The sequence below is a fragment of the Setaria italica genome, chromosome VII, assembly GCF_000263155.2.
Source record: "Setaria italica strain Yugu1 chromosome VII, Setaria_italica_v2.0, whole genome shotgun sequence".
Classification (NCBI taxonomy): Eukaryota; Viridiplantae; Streptophyta; class Magnoliopsida; order Poales; family Poaceae; genus Setaria; species Setaria italica.
In genome coordinates this window covers 30177108-30197021 of record NC_028456.1, presented here as the reverse complement: position 1 = coordinate 30197021, position 19914 = coordinate 30177108, and the positions used below count along the sequence as shown (strand labels likewise).

At 49.4% G+C, this 19914-nt stretch overlaps 3 protein-coding genes across 8 annotated transcripts; 1 reads left to right on the top strand and 2 right to left on the bottom strand.

The window, feature by feature from the left end:
* Positions 1–433: 433 nt before the first annotated feature.
* Positions 434–3775, top strand: LOC101762518 (cold-responsive protein kinase 1). 3 transcript variants are annotated; one of them, XM_012847926.3, is made up of 7 exons: positions 434–465; positions 1893–2004; positions 2095–2201; positions 2294–2504; positions 2593–2830; positions 2915–3065; positions 3173–3775. In XM_012847926.3, exons 2-7 carry the CDS (start codon positions 1953–1955, stop codon positions 3527–3529), a joined length of 1116 nt encoding a protein of 371 aa, XP_012703380.1. In that variant the 5' UTR covers positions 434–465; positions 1893–1952; the 3' UTR covers positions 3530–3775. The 3 variants fall into 3 exon arrangements, with proteins under 3 accessions (XP_012703380.1, XP_004976838.1, XP_022684396.1); XM_004976781.3 differs by lacking the exon at positions 434–465 and adding an exon at positions 482–784; XM_022828661.1 differs by lacking the exon at positions 434–465 and adding an exon at positions 860–1787.
* A 944-nt stretch (positions 3776–4719) lies between these two features.
* Positions 4720–7845, bottom strand: LOC101761559 (F-box/kelch-repeat protein At5g60570). 3 transcript variants are annotated; one of them, XM_004976779.4, is made up of 3 exons: positions 7716–7845; positions 7487–7587; positions 4720–6393 (listed from the first exon to the last, which is right to left on the bottom strand). In XM_004976779.4, exon 3 carries the CDS (start codon positions 6329–6331, stop codon positions 4979–4981), a length of 1353 nt encoding a protein of 450 aa, XP_004976836.1. In that variant the 5' UTR covers positions 6332–6393; positions 7487–7587; positions 7716–7845; the 3' UTR covers positions 4720–4978. The 3 variants fall into 3 exon arrangements, with proteins under 3 accessions (XP_004976836.1, XP_004976834.1, XP_004976835.1); XM_004976777.4 differs by having other exon boundaries at positions 4720–6338; XM_004976778.3 differs by lacking the exons at positions 7487–7587; positions 7716–7845 and adding an exon at positions 7179–7466.
* Positions 7846–12773: 4928 nt separating this feature from the next.
* LOC101761035 (SART-1 family protein DOT2) lies at positions 12774–19038 on the bottom strand. 2 transcript variants are annotated; one of them, XR_215571.4, is made up of 14 exons: positions 18751–19038; positions 17912–18549; positions 16790–16955; positions 16646–16709; positions 16375–16488; positions 16188–16281; positions 16037–16103; positions 15901–15960; positions 15205–15808; positions 14764–15119; positions 14273–14493; positions 13604–13685; positions 13262–13504; positions 12774–13186 (listed from the first exon to the last, which is right to left on the bottom strand). XR_215571.4 is itself a non-coding variant. In XM_004976776.4 (13 exons), exons 2-13 carry the CDS (start codon positions 18502–18504, stop codon positions 13424–13426), a joined length of 2502 nt encoding a protein of 833 aa, XP_004976833.1. In that variant the 5' UTR covers positions 18505–18549; positions 18751–19038; the 3' UTR covers positions 13068–13423. The 2 variants fall into 2 exon arrangements, 1 of the variants encoding a protein (XP_004976833.1); XM_004976776.4 differs by having other exon boundaries at positions 13068–13504.
* Positions 19039–19914: the final 876 nt, after the last annotated feature.

The following is a 19914-nucleotide window of genomic DNA, read 5'->3' as shown; positions in this document are numbered from 1 at the left end:
GTTGACCAGCCAGGGTCGCCTCCCGCACCACGTGTCCACGTCCGCATTGCTCAGGTGGGTCAAGCTGCGCCGTCGTACTCGGCAAACAGTGCCGGCGACGAGCTCCCGTCGTTCTCGCGCGCCACCGACCTGGGGCCGACGCGACGGGGGTGCGGACGTGGAGGCGCGGCCGATGATGACCGCCGGGCCGGGTCTGGCAGCTACCCGCGTTGGCTGGCGTCGCTGCGGCCATGGGGGCCATGCATGGCGTGCACGCGGGTAAAAAGACGTCGCCACCACGCACGGGCCCCCAACCCGGCCAATTTTTTTAAAAAACCGAGCTCCCTCGCCCACCCGCCATTTAAATTTATTATCTATTTATATAAGCCGCAACCGCCAAACCGAGCAGAAAAAGAAATCGGGAAGAGGACGAGGTGGGGACGAAGACTTCCGCGGCGGAGTCGCTGCTGCTGCTTGGGTTCACAGGTGAGGAGGAGCAGGAGGAGGAAGCGGGGGCGGAGAAAAGTCAAAGGCTCGCGCAAGCGCAATCGCCCGGCGCCTTCTCGCCGCCTTCGCCTTCCTCCCCGCCTACCCCGCACGTTTCGCTTCCCCCCTCATTTAACTGCGCCAACCAGCGCCGCCTCCTGTTCGTGCAGTCCGGCCGAGCGCCCCTAATCCGCTACCTCCCTCCCTCCCTCCCTCCCTCCCTCTCCGGTTACCCCCACCTGAGGGCGTCTCGCTGAATTGGTTGCGCGCGCGCCGTACCGGTCGGGGACCTGCGCTCCGCCTCCGCTGCTACCAGCAGGTGATTCTTGCGGCTTTTGTCTCTGAATTGGTGGTGCTGGGCATCCGGGGGTTTCTTCTCGGGTGGGTGGTTTGGCTTCACTCGGGGCGCTTGGTTGCGTGGAAACCGGCGGCTATTTGGGGGGGGTTTTGGAGGGATTTCGTGTTCCATTTTGTACTTGTGTCGTTTAATTCTCCATTGCATCTCTGAATATTGTCACGTAGAGGTCCATGAGATCGCCTCTGCAAAGTCCAACTAGCAAATCACCCTCGCATCACCGTTTCATCAGTTCTTTGCCTTGGATTTGCTGTCTCTCAGAGTGAATTCTCATCCTCCTCTGAATCCAGTTCTGAATTGGTCCTCAAAATCGCCTTAATCTCGGTTTTGGCGTTGCTTCATGTGCCGTGTGTGTTAGTTCCTCTTGCTACAAAAGTACAAATGCGATTTGCTACATAGAAACCACCCCAATTTGGTGCATCGACGACCAGCAAGTCATCAGCTTAGTTCCGTGGCGTCTTCAAACATTCAGGCATCCTCTTTTTCCTGGAACAAAAAAAAAAATCACCGTGGAACAGGGTGCAATTTACATCCATTCTGTCGGCGTCAGATGGTTATTACCGGCAACTAGTAATCGCCATCTGACTTGCTAATTTCCACACTCCGGTGGAGACGATTGGCCCGACGGCCGCGTTAGGTGCTGGTTCCTTTCGGAAGGATAGGGTCGCGACTCGCGAGTAATAGTGACACTCATTGTTTCGTTTCTTCAAATTGGGGGCTGACTTCTTCCTTGACTTGGCTAAAGCTTCCGTGCAGCTGAAGCCTGAAATATCTTAGTTTGGTGGTTTCACATTTTGATGTCTCCCTATCTTTACAGTACTAACCTGATTGAATTTGAATATGGTAAATGGTTAGGTAGCTAGAAAACGTGGCATCAATGTGTTTCCACATTGTTAGCGCTTTCCTCTCAAGTGACCCAATTGTCAGCTCTAAACACGCAAATTGTTGTTTACAATATAATTGCCATGTGAGTCCAACGGCTAACTGGCGATACCAGCTAGGTTGATTTACAAATCCCAATTGATCTATTGAACTCTTTGCTAATGGTCAACATATCTTTGTTCTGTTTCAGAAACTGCTTCTAGGTTTCCTGCTTTTTTCTGTGGGCACATCTGCAACCGAATTGGTAAAGATGGGTTGCTGCTTTGGAAAGAAAGCTGAACAAGCCGTTCAAGGCGATGGTGGTGAGCAATTTTTGCCTTATCGTCACTGCTACATGCATTTGACATTCATGCAATTTTCCATTCTTACATGTGCTTGCTTTGTTGTTCCAGATGTACATAGCGTGAAAGTCTTTTCTTACAGTGAGTTGAGAAAGGCTACACAAGATTTCAGTGGCGCAAATAAGATCGGCGAGGGTGGTTTTGGTTCCGTCTTCAGGGTAAATATGCACAGCATTTTCAGCATCTCATCAGGTGTCTTGTGCAGACAGTATGAGAATCCTTGGCTTACGTTTCAATTTTGGTTGATCAGGGAGTGCTTAAAGATGAGACAGTAGTTGCAGTGAAAGTTCTATCTGCTACTTCAAGGCAAGGCATCCGGGAGTTTTTGACTGAACTTACAGCAATATCTGACATTAAGCATGAAAACCTCGTCACTCTTATCGGTTGCTGCGCGGAAGGCTCTCACAGAATCCTTATTTACAATTACCTTGAGAACAACAGCCTTTCACAGACATTGCTAGGTGACACATCGTTCTGCTAACAACTGCTCCCATCGTCAATGTCTTCATAAGTTTCATACTTAAAAATGTTATGGCTACGCCGTTGCAGGAACCAGATATAGTAACATTCGGTTCAACTGGCGGGCACGTGTCAAAATTGCTGTGGGTGTCGCCCGTGGACTTGCATTTCTCCATGAGGAAATCCGGCCTCCCATTATCCACCGGGACATAAAGGCGAGCAACATTCTTCTTGACAAGGATCTCACCCCAAAAATTTCTGATTTTGGGTTGGCGAGGCTCCTACCACCCAATGCAACTCATGTGAGCACCCGAGTTGCAGGCACATTGTAAGCATACCCCTAAATACTCGTTATGAAGCTTCTTTCCCATAATTTTCTGTAGTTCTAACTTCTAATTCCATTTATGTTTAGAGGGTACTTGGCTCCTGAATATGCAATCCGAGGTCAAGTGACAAAGAAGTCCGACATCTATAGTTATGGAGTTCTTCTTTTAGAAATTGTTAGTGGCAGATGCAACACCAATACAAGATTACCTTCCGAAGATCAATTTCTTCTTGAGAGGGTAAGCACTTCTTGCCACATATCTGAGAAAGTAACCTACAAGTAGCAAATTTGGCAACGATGCAATAAATACCACTGAACTTGACAAGCATGCTGCTGCTCTTTCAGACATGGGGCCTCTATGAGGAAGAACGTTTGGAAGAGATCATCGATATCGACGTCGGTGATGACCTGGATGTCGAGGAGGCATGCCGTTTCATGAAGATAGGCCTGCTATGCACACAGGACGCGATGGCGCGTCGTCCCAACATGACCAATGTCGTCCGGATGCTCACAGGGGAGAAGAGAATCAACGTAGACAAGATCACTAGGCCCGCCATGATCACCGACTTTGCGGATCTCAAGGTCAGCAACAAGGGGCAAAGATCAAGCGAGACACGCTCTCCCGCGACGACTGCACCCACAACGTTCACCACTACAGAACCATTCTCATCGTCAGAAACGCCCACGCAGTCATCCATGTGAAATTCTGAACGTCAGAAGCGTCCTTTTTTTCTCTCCCTCAGTTTGTATATTGTGTGAATTGTGATAGAAGGGTCAGGTTACATGCAATTTTTGATGAGTTTCTTGTTTGATTTGTTATGAGGAAAGATCTCATAGGCAGCTTATTGCTTCTTTGTATGCTGTAAATATTTCGAAACGAAGATGATAAGCTTTGTGCCATTCGCATTCTGGGACTACCATGTTGGAATGCTGCAACTTTAATTGTTATGGCCTGGATGCGTTCGCCCTATATGGAATATTTTTTTATTTTTTTTAAAAAAAGATAATTAGTTGAACGCTGATCAACATCTCTAATCTAAGTTAAAAAAAATAAGAAGTAGATTCTAGGTCTGAAGATGTACCTCTGACGCTCATGGTACATCATGCTGATGTCAATAGGAAAGAAGATGTCCAAATGTCGCTCATCTCACCAGTACAGGCACGGTCAAGTGGCCTGGCTCCGAGTTTTTGCACGGATGCTTACAGGCAGTTGAGAAGCGAAGAACCGATCAAAGGCCGATTTCCGTGTACAGCATGGACAGCAATAGGACGAGATTTGTGACGAGAAACGCGTCGCCGTCGTCATTAATCGCCAAGAACGCTACAAATTTGCCCGGCATGAACATGTCAAAGATACATGCTGTCGGAATCGATGCGATGCTCCTTCAAACCGTTTTAAAGTGGGATTGACCCGATGCATTGTTCAGAGATCAAATATTAGCATTCACATCAGCGTGTTCTTTTAGCAGAGTTTCAGTTCAATTCAACGTCTGTCGCTAGCAAGTGACAACTGCTGCCAGCCACTCAGGAGGATGTTCTTTGTTTGCGGAGGGGGGCAAAACCATCAGCGAAGTAAACGAAGCTGACAATCTGAACTGACGAGTCACCAAAGTAAACGAAGTTGACAGACTCTTTATTTATTCTTATTCCGGGGAACACCGGTCAAACTCTCTCACTGAAAATATTGGGCATACCACTCACAATGATACTGGATGGACATTAGGCAGTGCAGAATAATCTGAAAGTAAGATACAGCAAGGTTCTGACTGGCATCCAGAAATGTCTGAGCAGACTGCAAGATATCTGAACATAGGTACGGAAGTACGGTACATTGAAAATCGAGGTCTGAGATTTTATCTCAGGGCAATAGACAGGAAACTTCGCAACAAGGATGATGAATAACGAATACTGCATAAAATTCATACTGGACAAGAACAAAGAATTCTGAACGAGTTTAACAGAAAAAAGAAGTTGTTCCAGGTAAACTGAACTGAATGCTCTAGGCTCTCTACCAAACATTCAATCAATCGAGAGCTCTGCGAAAAGGGGGTGTGTCATTTCTGAATTACAAGTCGTTATAAAGGGTAGCTAAAGGGCAGCAAGAAACAGTTGGCTTGCTAAACCAGCGGCATGTACTGAAGCGAAGGTAACTCAGCACCCCATTATTGCACAGTTGTAAACGAAGACGCCAGCACGCTCCTTCACCGAGAGCACCTCCCAGTCAGCACCATCTTCCCCACCTTCGGGGCACCAGGAATGCAGCAATATTACCTCACCACGAGGTCCTCTGTGGCCGCCAATTACCAGCAATCTGTCGCCGCAAGCCTTGAAAGCCAGGCCCCAACCATTGGATGAGTCAGCTCTAACAGGCAATGGCTTCAGTATGTTCCAGGTGTTATTTGCCTTGTCATACTTTTTGACCACATTTGTTGACTGGTCAGCGGCATAGAGCTGGTTATTTACAACAGCAACAAGAGGAGGTGACTGAGAAGCACTGGTTCCACCAGGGTACATATCAAGTATTCTCCTCCAGGTCCTTGTTTCAAGGTTGTATTCCTCTCCACAAGTCAATGAATCCCTCTGACTTGATACGCCCCCGATGACATAGAACTTGCCATCCATGAAGAAACCTGAAGAGAGCCTCCTGGCCAAGTTCATGTCTGGGATAGTCTCCCAGTGGCCAATCTCCGAGTTGTACAACTCAGCAGATCTCAACACCTGTCCATTCTTATCACACCCACCAGCAACAATAGCAATCTCACCTGAGCTTCCCGAGGCAAAAAGACAGCGGGGCAGATTCATTGGAGTGCATCGGGACCAACTGCGAGTCAGTAAGTTGTACATCCAAATAGCAAGGCCAGTATACTCACGGCCAAAGACAAGCAGCTGTGTCCCGACGGCAAGCGATTCCTTGTCTGCACAGGAGAAGCACTCGTCGCATGGCATTCTCGGGAGCCTCATCCACCGCTTTCGCGAGGGATCGAATGCTTCCCAGGGCATCAAGCTACAAGCGAGATACACCCAATGCTCAACAATGCCATATTTCCTTCGCAGTTTGTACAGATATCCACTGTTGATCAACAAATTGAATCTTTTATTCAGACAAGAAAGGGAAGGGTAATCTGATCTGCTTGACCAAGCAAGGCAGTCTTGAGACAGGTCATCATGAAGGCCTGGAAAGTAGCAATCATTTGATCTGCTGCTACTTGAATCACCTCCCGACTGAACCTTCAGGATAGGTTTCTGCTTCTTAAGTTCAAGTTCTTCACTGCCCAAATCTGTAGCATATGGAAAAACATCTAATTCTGAAATATCACAGAACTCATCTGAGTGTCCCTTTGACTCCCCAGAGAAGTATTCATTCCTGACCAACAGAAAGTAAGCTAGTATGTACTTCTGCCATGAACTCTGATCCTGCTGACCAAACAGCCTAAACAGATGCAGAACCAAAGAGCCTGGAAGGGCAACCAGGCTTTTCGAGTTGCAATCTTGTAAATCTTCCATTCTTTCTCTGATATATTACTCAAAATTGATGACACCAAAGTCGCAAAGTTCACAGGCCCCCTCTGGAAAAGACAAGAGACAAACTATCAGAAAATGAACAGCATTCTCGATAAGCGTCACATATACTCTGGATCAAAAACAGAGTATATAATAGATACTTCTATGGCATATACAAGACCACATCAAAATATTCATCTTCATAGTTGACCTCTTGATAAGAAAATCTTCATAGCTTATATCAGACTTTGTGGTATCATGAATCAAATAAAATTATAGGCTACAGCACTACTAATCTCAGAAGATACTCTCTCCCATAAAAACTTTCTGAGGTCTAACTCAGATACTCTTCTTTGGTTGTTGATACCAGTACCAGCAAGAATATTATTGCACCGTAGCCTCCTAACTCAGGCAGCCAAAAGATCGCATCATTCAACCAATAAATCACACAATAACAAGCACTTGATGACTCGTTTCAATCACTAAGCTACATTTTTAACAAAACCACAGCCGCAACAAAAGAAATATTCAATGCGTTTCTAACTCGGTTGATTCCTTGTTCAACAAAGATAATGTAAATTCAGTCCTAAACAAGTTTCACGAGAGAAACACAGCGAGGCATTTACCAGGCACATTTGCATTATCTGTTGTCACTAGACTGGAGGAAATAAAAAAAATATAGCTGTTCCCTCCTCTGATCCCTTTGGTCATTATTGTTCCAGACGCAAGACAGAACGCCCTCACTATACGAACACAGGGGAGACTAGCCAAGATTTCCCAGATGCCGGCTAAAATAACGGCCTCTTCTCACTGCAAATCGGTTCGTCAACAAGCAGAAATCAAAGTGTACCTGGTGGCCACTCGTACAACAAAATGCGCTAAAAATCAGAGTCTCTCGGGCTCCAACCCACTCCAGCCTCCCAAAGAAGAAAGGAAACAAACACCTTTCCCCAACCAATTCACCGCCATTTCCGCCACCAGAAGGAACTGAGTCAGTAGCAAAAGCAAAGTTTGTTTGGCATTTCACGACTACGGTTTGCGCACACTCTGAAACCGAAACGAGCAAAGGAAGAAAAATGGTAGAAAAAGAGCATCCCGCTTTGCAACGGAAAACGCAAGAGCTGGACACGAGAGAATTGAGCCGCCTCCTCCCCTCACCTCGCCGAGACGAGCCGCCGACGAGATCCGGGCCACCGGCGCGCGCCGGCCGCCTCCATCCCGGCGCCCAGCCCGCGCGGCTCGACGGCCTCCAAGCGAACCTGCGAGGCACGGGCCACGAAGAAAGCGGTTACACTCCGCGTCACCGCGCCCAAAGAAGAACAAAAAAACAAAAATGTGGCCGCTGCACGCTCGGCGGGCGCCGCGGCCGGGCGGCGAGAGGGCTCACCGGAGTCGGCCGGATCTCCTCGCCGGTGCGGTGGAGGGAGGGGGGAGGGCGGGGGTCGCCGACGAGCGGGGCCGGGCGGGCGTCGGGCGGTGGGGGCCACCGTCAGTGAGACGGGGAGGGCATGGGGGGCGAGGCTGGAGCGGTGGGGGGGAAGGCGTATATATATGCTGCCCATGTGCTTAACCCCGGACGGGGGGGGAGGTGGTGTTCAAGTGCCAAATGGCTCCCGAGTTACCTTTAACCTTTTTTACGCTTTTACTGTTACCTCGGCTACCATGCTTAATCCCACTGTTATCTCGAAATCAGCCAGTAGTGGCTTAAAAAATTGTCACCATCCCATTGGACGCCTCCTGCCTCGCATTTTGAGGTGAATAAAAATTCTAACCCGTTGGTTGGACCTGGACGGCGTCTACTGGCTGGCTCTAAGGGTCAGGCATGAGCATTTGCAACGACTGTTTCTCTCTCTCTGATTTTTGGTAATCGAAAACAAAAATGTATATATCCTGTGATGAGAGAAAATGGGAGAATCTTAAATGAACAGATGCACTGGCGCGCACGTACATGGATAGATCCAGCAGCTGAACACATCGCAGAGCTTGTACTTGGCTTGCCATCTCCACCCCCTTTTTTCTGTTGTTATAATGGAATGTTTTTTTCACAGTGTACTTGCCTCTGGTCTCTCTCGGATTCAGGGCGTGGTGGTGGGAGTGGAGGGCAGGGGGTGGGGGGCGGCGGAAAAGAATCTCCAAAGTGGTGACGACCGAAAGCCAAGGCGTGTAGGCCATGCACGACCATTTACCCCACGTTTAAACGCGACAGAAATGAAAAGCGACAACGCATCGCCCCCATCGACCTCTCCCTCCCTCTGTGCGTGTGTTTTTCCCCCCTTCCCCTAGCATGGCAGCATTATTGACATTATCTTTTCAATAATAATGCGGGACGCATACTCCGTAATCAAAGGTGATTTGACCGGAGAGAGTTATAGAGTAGCAGGCTGTGGTATTATAAAGCAAAAATATATTTCTTTTTTTTTTTTTGCAAATGCACTTGGGTCCTCGACACTGACACACTGTGCATATTTTACTCTGCTTTACTCCCACCCATGCCACTCATATCCAATCAGGTGCCAGGCTGTCCGCTGCGGATAAGGACTGCTGTCTTGTCAAGACGGTAAAGTTACCGCCCCGGTAAACGGGAAAGTGGTTTGCTTACACGTCGTCCCTAATCCAATCCCACTCGTTACGAATGCTTCATAATCCCGCGCGTTGGTCAAAGGAGGAGCAGTCGCCGGGCGATGTGATAGGGTGTCGCAAGTGGCCGGCGGCGACTGTTCGCGGAGCAGTAAAAATCTTGGAGTAGGAGTAGTTTAATGAAACGGCCACGTTTGATTTGAGCGCTTGACCCCCCCCGGCCGGCCGGGCTGGCCCCTGGCTGGAAGAGAAAGTTACAGCGGCCGCCGGCCGGCCAGCCAGGCGGCAGCGTTTGACCCTCCGGGTATTCTGGACTTTTTTCTGGTGGGCTAGGCGGCGACTAGTGCGCTTCGATGATGTCAGGCAGCCAGGCAGGGGAGGGAACGAGTGGCTGCGTGCGTGGTGGCAGTGGCACGAGGGCAGAGGAGGAGAAAAAGGGGGGAAGGGGATCGAGTTGGAGCCCCCGTCGTCTGTTACATCCATCCGTATGCGTACGCCCCCCGGATCGCTCACGTCAACAGCGTGGGCTTTGTTCGTTTCGTGACATCTCCGTCGCGCTCGTCGCACTGTGCACTCGATCGCTGTTAACCACGTTTTTCGTGGAAAGGGGAGGGGGCAGAGGATTTTATTGCACGGCACGGCCGGAATGAAACGGACGTTCTGTGGGCACACAGCACACTATCAAGGATGCATCGGCCGCGACCGCGACCTGTCTCGTCGCTTGGAAACGAAACGAACCCGTCGCCCAGACGCCCACCGACCCTGCGAGAGGTAGGCCGTGCGGGTGCGCGCGAGAGGGCACAGGACACGAACCCCGCCCCGCCCCGAACCATCGCGTCGAAATTATGGGGGCGATCGGGCGCGACCGACCGGCCGAAAAGCCCTCGCCATCCTCCGATGGATCTGCCAGTGGCAGCGACCGGCGGCCGGCCGGGGCAGGAGAGGCCGCCCGGCGATGGATGGAGGTGGCCCACGCGCGACGCGGGTGGAGTACACAGCTAAGCTAGCACAGTGCACTGTTGCGTGGAAATGCGCAGATCTGGTTGCCGCGAATGGGAGGCCGGAGCGCGCAACTGGCGGCCGCCGCCCGGGGCCCCAGCTAGCCTAGGCACCTCCTCCTGCTGCCGTTCCATTCCATTCCATTCCACCGCCTGCGCGCGTCACACAGCGTGCATGTGTGGGTGTGTGGGTGTGTGGGCATGTTCAGGGAAAGCCAGGCGTGGCTTTACGGCCCGGTTGGGGCTCAACCCAGCCTATACAGCCTAGCTGCTGAATCAGCTTGCTTCGCCACATCGAGTGAGGATGCTGGATGGACAAGAGACTTGCTTCATCGGGACGCATCTGTTCGCAGTACGACGCAGAGGCCGGGGCTGCTGCTTAACCTTTCTCATTTCCCAATCACGTCTCACATCTAGAGCAAAGCCAGCCAGCTACGCGAATACCAGCCCGGCACCACTACACACCGTCCATATGGAGGAGATGATACGCATGGTTGTGGTGGTGCCGTGGTGGTAGAGGAAGGAAGGGGGTGGTGCACTACCAGCGCCATGTGACGTGCCATAATGGAGATTTAAGGCCCCCCTCCTGGCACGGCTCGCTAACTAATAAAGCGATGGCGTTGAAACCTTTGTGTACTCCATTTCCAGTACTGGTACCGCCGGGCGTTCCCCGGCTCCCCGCTGAGGATGCAGAAAATACGTGTAGAGTACCAGTACCACTCCCCGGCCAGCAGTACCTAACTTTTCCGTCTCGCAGACGCCTGCCATAACTCCCGGGCACTGCTTGCTTAACCGGCTAATCGATCATTAAGTCTTCGGATCTGAATCAGCCATCCCTAATCCCTTTTGCTTTGCCGCAAGCGGAGCAGCAAGCAGTCCATGCGCAGATGGGTGTACGTGCGCGAGTGCTCGGCCGGCGTGAGCTAATTAATTAGTGGCGTGGCGGTGTGCGGGCGGCGCCTGCAGAGTGGCCGCCGCGCCGTGGCCGAGGGGCGAGGGAGGGAGGGAGGGAGGGCGGATACCACAAGTGGAAAAGAGCAAGGGTGCGTCCAAATGGAATGGAATTGTTCCATCACATGATGCTCACATGCGTGCATGCGCTGCGCGGGGCGGCTTGTCTTGATGGGGTGGTGGAGGTGTTGGTGGTGCTGGCGGTGACAGCGCCGGCCGGTGATGGGACGGGCCCCTCCTCCACACCCTTCTCTCTCTCTCGATAGGTGAGTGAGGTAGATCCACCCACCAACCCAACCCAGCGCAGCTGCCTCCCCCTTTCCTTCCGTTGCGCGCGGGGGGCCCTCCCTCCCCGTCTTTTTGGGGGGTTTGGCCTGTTTCTCGAGGAGAAGTATACTACTACACATGCATACGGATGCTCGACTACTACTACTGCTCGACGGTTTCTCGAGGAGGAGGGAATGGTGACTTGGTGAGGCGGTACGGGTACAGTGCTCCGTTGGAAGAACACACGAGCAGATCGGCTGCAGATGCCGCCCTCCTCATCAAGCTACTGCTCGTCTAGCAGTGACCACTGCTCGTGCCCGGTACCTCTCCGCTCGCGCGCGGAGCCCTCTCTTCCACAGGCCGGCCGATGCTGTCTCCGAGATTCCATCTAGATAAATTGGCAGACAGGGCAGTACCAGCGTGACTATTGACGCGTTACGCACAGGTTTTGGATGGATCCGAAGCACGAGTCATCAGTTTTCACATGAGAATATGAGATAGCCCAGTTGTCAGCGAGCAAAAGGGACTGAAAACTAGTAGAAACGTTTCGCCGGGGCACACGTGGTAAATCAACGGCACAGCGGCGTTTGCCTCTCGCGCACGAGACGGAGCGGACAAGTGAATTGAAGCGGCAGCGAGTCCAGGCGGCGAAGCGAGGAAACGGAAGGGGTGGGAGACGGGCGGCCGGGCCAGGTGGTGGTGGCGCGTGGCCTTAACTCGTGTAGGTGCGCGCGGGGGTGGCGGTGGCGAGGGGGGGCGGTGGTGCTGTGTGGTGGCCGATCCACGTTAATAATCCCGCCCATGTGAGCCTTGCCAGTGGCAGGTCGCGCTTAATTATTCACGGCCCCATGCGCTCCGTAGGCGTAGGAGACGAGAGAGGGGAGGGGGGCCCGTCATCCCCGTCGCCTTTTCCTCCTCCCCTTCTCGCTCGCTCGCTCTCTCTCTCGTCTGTCGCCTTCTTCGTCTCGGCGGCCTAGCAGCAACTGCAACAACCGCATTGCAGCAACGCATCCTGCTGTTGCTCGCCACCGCATCGCATCCACATGAGGGGACGGGCCAGCCCCAGCACGACGCCAAGCAGGCTGATGCGTCGTCGCCTCATCTCATCTCATCCCATCGCCTTTAATAATGCCGGTTACTGTAGGCTCCTCGCTATAATACATTATCTACGTGCAGATGACGCTTTCCCAAGCAACCGAAACCGTTAAGATGGCACTCATGGACACCTTTTGCGCCGGCCGGCCGGCCGCTATCAGGCTTTACTAATTAATTATAGGGGGTGTGCTTGCTCCGTCGCCTTTCTTCTCCCTCCCCTCAGATCCGCGCTAGATCTCCAACGACAACCGAGACGGCGTATTATAATGCCTGCACTGTAGAGACGAGAAAGAAAAGGATCTCAATCAAACCCCCTGAGGGTGAGGGGTGATCTAGCGGCAAAGATTCGGCGTTCGGTCGCCGCCATTAACCCAACCTAGCCCCGCCGGCCACTGTTTGCGTGTCTCATTTTTACCACGCCATGTGCTGCTGTTAACACACTGTGCCGTACAGGAAGAAGCTTTGGCTCGATTTGTGGTGAAACAAAGATTCCCACATTAAAAAACTATAAACAGAATGGTGCCCAAATTGCGAGCAGGGTAAGTGCTTGTTGCCGGAAAGGAATAGGATATTTCATCATACAGGAAAAGTCTAGACGGCTTGTGCTTGTGCCGCAGGTACATCGGTCTGGTTTGTTGGAAGCCTTCCTGGAGGCCACTGGCCACTGCTAGGGTAGGGAAACCAGGAAGGTAGGTTAGTTCAGCTCCATGCAGATCTACCAATCAGGATCATGATAAGTACTACTTGCCACATGCTTCTACTTTAAGTTGTCTTTGGGTACCCCTTGCTCACTACCTAAGTTTGTCAACCCTAATGCAGACACTTAAATGCTTCCCACAACAGTACACCGATAGCATCATAACTACAGTTTGTTCAAGCAAAAACGGTGTGCCGCGAGAACAATATTTAGATCCATCACCTCTCAGGTTCAATATCTGCATTTGGCAGACCAAAGCATGCGCACGTATCACTGAATTACAAAATGCCATCGAACGTGTCAGAATATTAGCGCGATCAGCTTGGAATGAAATGTACAGTCTCTTACATTTTCAGAGCCCTGGGCGCAGCTTCGGCATGTGGTGTTGGCGTCTGGCGCTGTTGTTGTCGGTGTCTCGAACAAAATCTGCTCCATGCCTGCAGCAGCAGATGAGCTAAAAAGGCTACCACTGATTGCTAGTAGTACTCGCAGTCTACGACCACTGCAGGTTCAGTTCTTCGGTTTCTTTGGGACTGGCGGAGGCAAGCCTCCAGGCTTGGCACTTCGTTTGATGCCCAGAAAGTGTTCGACCTGCAAAAGAACCAGTCGGCGGCAGAACTCTGATCAGATTACCCATCATCTATTACACAACCAAATTACAGAATACAACAGAGAATATCACATGCCAACCTTTTTGTCTCCAAGCATGGGCGTCAGGCTCCCAGGTTGCTCTTTCTCCACGGTAGCAAAGCCACTGGCGTCACTTGCTTGACTGAAACAACAAACAGAAACTAGATTAGCAACCTCACTGGGAAAACTTGGAGGGTATTACTCAAAACAAAATCACACCAAGTTAGCTAGCCACTTCAATACAAAAGGGACTAACTACCACGTATCTCGAGTGGTAACATGTAATCTCACGCAAGCCGTTTATGAGTAACTTGGGACCCCTCGCATTCAATTTCTAAACCCAAGAGGGTAACTAAAAGGTTGATAGATATGGCCATTAAGCTCGACCAAAGATTTAAATTTAAATCACTCAAAACCTTTTCAATGGTCTACATGATTGCACTGGAAGCTAGCATGCTCTAGCATTAAACACCAAATTATGGGCATGCACTTGATGCTCACTAGCCAGCATAAATGAGCACAGAACCTTTCCAAAATGACAGCTCAAGAGTAAAAACAAAAAAAGGAGAAATTAGGAAGGAAACAATTGTGTGCTACACAACACAAATCACGGGAGTAATATTTGTGTTAAAGGCGTATTCAAAACAATTAAGACAGTTGAGTATCATCAAGAAACAACTAGAACACAAGAACGACAGAAGTTCAAGTGTGATGCAAGCATCAGAATACCTTGTTTTTGCATTGCCACTTAAAATGAGGTATGGTGTTTGGTTGCGAGCTTGGGCCTCTCTCATCTTTTCCGCAGCCATTAAAGGTGTGTCAGATGATTTCATCCGCTTGGTTTTCATCTCATCCTGATACTTCTTCTGGCGCTTTTCTTGTTTCATTTTTCCTGGACCCTTGCCATGGAATTTGTGTGAAAGATCTCGGAATGCCTCCTTAGGTGTCATCTGAGGGAGGAAAAAACACAATAGTTCAGGATAAACATTGTCAATTTCACATCTGTTATTCATAGGCATTAAATAAATTGCAGGAAAACCAGTGATCAATAATTATCATGTTGATGAAGACAAGATAGTATTAAGAATCTATATAAAGAAGGCTAGTCAGTTCTTGCCAAAAAATCATAAAAACAACCAAAATGCAGTTTAGTAAACATTGCCTATTTTTTCTATTCGGAGGCCTAGGGTGGGAACTGAACAGGGTGGGTGAGTACTTACCACTCGGCCAAATTCATCCATTCTTTCAATGCGAATATCTTTAGGTCCATCCTCAACACCTACAAGCTTACTCTTTTTCTTGTCTGTAGTTCTGCCTCCCCAATCTGTGCCCTCATTAAGGCTTCCGCGCTCCTTAAGAATCTTCAAGGCACCAGCCAAACCCTTACCTACTGCAACTTCATGTATAACCTCATCAGGTTTGACTTCTTCCTCGTCAACCTTTACTTGCTTTTCTGCATGAGCATCCTCTTCCATTGCTGCCAACCCATTTGTGTCATCTTTGACATGATTATCTGAAGGCATATCATCATCATCTTCGTCCATATACACACCATCATCTTCTGTCTTGCGTGCTTCTGGTAAAAGATAAGAGCAGTAGTCAATATGCAACTCCATAACAAATTTCCAAAATTTACATGGAAATTAGTTCCAACTGGTTACCTTGATTCAACTGTAGTCCCCACACAAACTCTTCCATCTCTGTGATAACAACCTTGTTTTGCTGTGAATCTCCTTCCGTGGCATCTGTATCCTCTTGGCCCTTGGTTGCAGTAGCCAGTTCAACTACGGCCAGAGGACCAGCAGCCTCTTCCTCCTTCCTCAGGGCTAACTTTCTTGCTTGCTCCAGAGATTTCTGGAGATCTTCGTAGTCATCACCGAAAACAAGTTCTTCTTCTTCAGCGGGTTTAGCAGGCATAATTTTCTCTGGACGCAATGCTCTCGATGCCTCTTCAGCCTTTGCAATGGCAGCTTCATATGCATTGCTTCTCTTTTCAGCATCAGCCTTCTGCTCTTCCTCCCTTGCAGATTGTCTCCTATCATCGTTCCTGGACCCACGATCAGCTGCCCCCAATCCAGAAGCAATTGCTTCTGCTTCAAGCGCATCCAGGTCCAGCTTCCCCTTCTTCCTGAGGGATTTCTTTTTCTTTGGTTTTTTAAACTGAAGCATTTCGTCAGGGGTAAAATAGTCTGTTGACATCTTTGCGGTGGAAGTAAGATCTTCTGTCTTTTTCTGGACATGACCACCTTCAATCCTTTTCCGGAGCTGGCAACATAAAAAATTAGCCAGTTAGTCCATGCGGAGCAGGAAATGCCATTGGCTGCACATCATGGTTTATGGGGCAAAAGATAAATTACCTCTTCTAGCTTCTTTTCTGCTTCACCAGTGAAACGTCCACCTTCATCAAGCGTCACTCCCTGATAAGTTAAAAGACAAAACAATTACAGAAATATTCAGCAAATGCAAGCAAATGAAGCTAAACAAAATGTTTACCTCGTCTTGCACCGGGTCATCATAATGCGAGAGTATTGATTTCTTTGACGATGAATCCTCACTGAACCTACACACAGCCAGTACAATGGAAATTAGGGGGAACAAGATCTACAAGACAGCAACAACCATGCTATGTGCATAGTGAACTTACTTGTCATCATAAGTCCCTTTCTTCTTTGAAGACTTATAAGCTTCATCTCGCTGTTTCTGCTCACCAATCTCAATGTTCTCAAGCATATCAGCATCTACAAATTATTGTATTGAGTTAGAAAAAATGGGCAGACTGAGAACAGATAGGTAAAAAAGAAAAGGGAAAAAAAGGAAAGCGGATCCATTACCTTCATTGATATCCCCATCGGCAAGAATACTCTGATCTTTGAGAGTCATGACAACTGCACCACCTTCCAATACCTTATCAAGGCCATGAAGAACCTTAACACCAGATAAGTGGTCTGCTTTCCCCCAAAACAGAAAACAACAAACATGTTACATCACGGCATTAAAAAAACACCAATGAATGAAACAAAAAAAAATGAAGCATTTAGCCAACTATTAGTGGTTCCAATAAAGAGATCTTTGTAGCTATAAAGGATTTGCATATAACACTACCTCCAACTTGTTTATCTTCCTCTTCCTCGTCATCATCCTCACCATTTTCCGCCAATATATTATCCTGGCATCAAAACAAACTAAGGTTGGGGAACAACACATTATGCATGACAGTATATCCAAAAAAAAAAAGGCAGTACTCACCTGCTCCTCCAATGCCCGTGCAAGACGTAATGCTTTCTCCTTTTCAGCTTGCCTTTTCTCATCAAGTTTACGACTCTTTCCCACCCATGACAGTACCTCAGAAGCCCCATCATCACCATCCAGTATTCCTCCTCCTTTTTTGTCCTTCAATCTTTCTTCCTTTACCCTGCAGGAAATAACCTGATTTAGAAATTATTTGCATGCTCCATTGCTTAGTAGCAAGATTTGACAGCAAGAGAAAACATTAGGATGTTGGCATTATTCGCAGGCTCCATTGTGCTGAAATGAAGATGAGAAATAAGACATACAAATTATGATATATTTATATGTACTCTGTTGACATGGAAACTCACATTATTATATTAGTAACATTTTTGTTAGCAATCATCAATAGTGCTGCGGAGCAGCGGTTGATCAGAATGCAGGTAGCATATCCAATGCTATAAATAGAAACAATATATGTCATATATGGATTGCAATGAATGGCCCATGGTTCATTATCATATAGACCACTATGAATCAGAAAGGTTTCTGTGCCTAAAGTCCTAAACTCTAGAATTTTCCTTGAATTTGTATGAATTTTATGCTTTATTAAAAGATTAACATTGTTTTTTTGCTGTAAAGGTTCCTTTATTAGAACTTCAAAGTTCAACCCTCAGTACGTCAGTCCTTATCAAATTGTTCTAACCTGGGAACCTTGACAAACCTTCAATTTGTGCAGGTATCAGTATAAAAAGGTTGTGCAGGTATTATATCGACACAAGACTGATTGAAACCAAAATGCACTTCATATCCACATCAAATGTGCTGGAGAGTGGAAAGGGACATCTGCCACAACTTTGAATGTCTTGTACATATGAACGCAAGAAGTTAAACAAATCATGTTTCTAAAGTTCACATAAATGCTGGCTTGAGTTAATCAACATCCAATGCATCAATAAGATCTAGCATGACACAGTTAACATAGCAGAATGATTATGCCCATGATAATGTTCTTAGGAGCTCCATGGAGTCGCTCTATTACATATATTATTCTGAACCAGGGCAAATGATGATATATAGTTGCACAACACGCTAGCTGCAAACATATGAAGAACAGAAAAGACATTATAAAGGAGTTACCTCGCAATGCGCTCTCTGAGCTCAGCAGTTGCGGGCTGCTCAGCATCCCCTGAAGCATCAACTCTCTGCTTATGATCCCCCTCATCGCCCTTGGACAGATCTACCTCATCTTCTCCGCGACCCTTCCCCCTTGACTTCTCGCGCTCCCTATCCTCCCTCTCCCTGTCTCCCCTGTCCGCCCTATCCTTGTCTCTGTTGCGGCTTCTCTCCTTGTCCCTGTCCCTCCGTTCCCTTTCCTTATCCCTCTCCCGGTCTGGTTCCTTATCCCGATCTTTGCCTCGGTCCCGCTCCCGATCCTTGGCTCGGTCACGGTCGCGACCACGATCACGTTCTGGCTCCTTATCCCTGTCCCTGTGCTTACTATCCTTATCCTTGTCTCTCTCCCTATCCCTATCCCTATGCTTGCCATCATCCTTCTCCTTCCTCCTATCATCCTTCTCCTTCTCCCTCTCCCTCTCCCTTCTGCCACTGCCATGGTGATCCTTCTCCTCCCGCCTGTGCCTGTCCCTCCTGTGCCTGTCCCGGTGCCGCTCACCACCGTCCACCTCCATCTCGTCCAACGCCGCATCTCTCGTGTCGTCAGCAGCACCCATGACCAAAACTCAAAATCAGCACCGGATATCAGCCCACTTCTCTACCTGAAAATATAAAACCCCACAAATTCACAATCAATCAGGGTACGTTATAGTTCAACAGATCGCAACCACTATGCATCGACAAATAGACACGACCTAAACCGCCAGGAAACCCTAACCCCGCCGAACCGGTGGAGCGCTCAGCGGGAGCCTCGTGGCTACCAAATTGACGCGGAACAAGCAAACGGAGAGGAGCTAGCTTACCCGAAAAACGATCTAGGAGGAGGCGCGAGCGAGCGAGCGTGCGTGCCCTCGACGTTGAGGGAGCCGGCACGGCGAAGGAGCGCTCAGACGGCGACGACGGCGCGGGCGGGCAGTCCAGGAGATGCGGACCGCGTGGGTGGCGAAGGAGAGTAGACCGGGACGGCTGGCGGGCGGCGGAGGCGCAGCAGGGAGCGGGGCTGCCGGCGGGGTTGCGGAGGCGGAGGCGGAGGCGAGCAGCGGGGCGAATCGGGGGAGGAGGAGGCGGGCACCGGGCAGGCGGCGATACTATGCGACGCGACGATGCTGGGAGCCTGGGAGAAAGAAAAATCCGATGGACTTGGGGCCTAATTATGTCGGTGAAGGGTGATGATAGATAGATCTGGCCTAGTATGAGAAAGTGGCCCGAACCTTACCTGTGCCAATTGGGCTCAGGTTGTGTTGTCTATGGTAAACCTCGGATCTTGGGCCTTGGGCTGACATGAAACCAGGGGTCGCCGCAATCTGATGGATCAATTTTAGCCAACACGCCATGCCTAGAGAGAGCTCGGGCTCCTCAACCATTCAATATGCCATTGAACTTAAGGCCTGAACGGAATCACACGTGCACCGTTCTATCCTGGATGGCTACGCGGACCCACCCATCACACCGTTTGGCTGCCAGACTCGAACAATCTGGTGCATCGAACATCGAATATTCCTTTTAGATCATGTATCCTCCCGTGCGAGAAAAAACGTCGAACGACGCCATCCCGGATGGATCGTCTCCCTTGTATCTGCTTGCCTCCACCCCTTCTCCCCTCTCCGATCCAGCCTTCCCCCACGCAGGAGCTACCAGAGCCGCACGGACTGCTGTTGCTGGCGCTCGTTCTCTCCCGGCAGCGTGGCGCCCTTTGCGCAAGTACAGGCTTCTCCTCGTCGCCCACTCAATCTGGTTGTTTGGTCTGGTTCTAGGTTGAATCAAAGGCCAAGAATGGGTTTGCGCTGTTCAAATCTGATGTTGTGCTGAGGGATTTGCGAATGAATATGTTGATTGGTTGCATTACAATTTTCGGGTGCTTCTATGGTTTCTTTTACATCTGATTAAGAGGGCGTTTGGTTCCCTTTGCTTATTTTTAGCACGTGTCACATCGAATTAGGTTTTCAAAACAACCACCAACAGCGGAA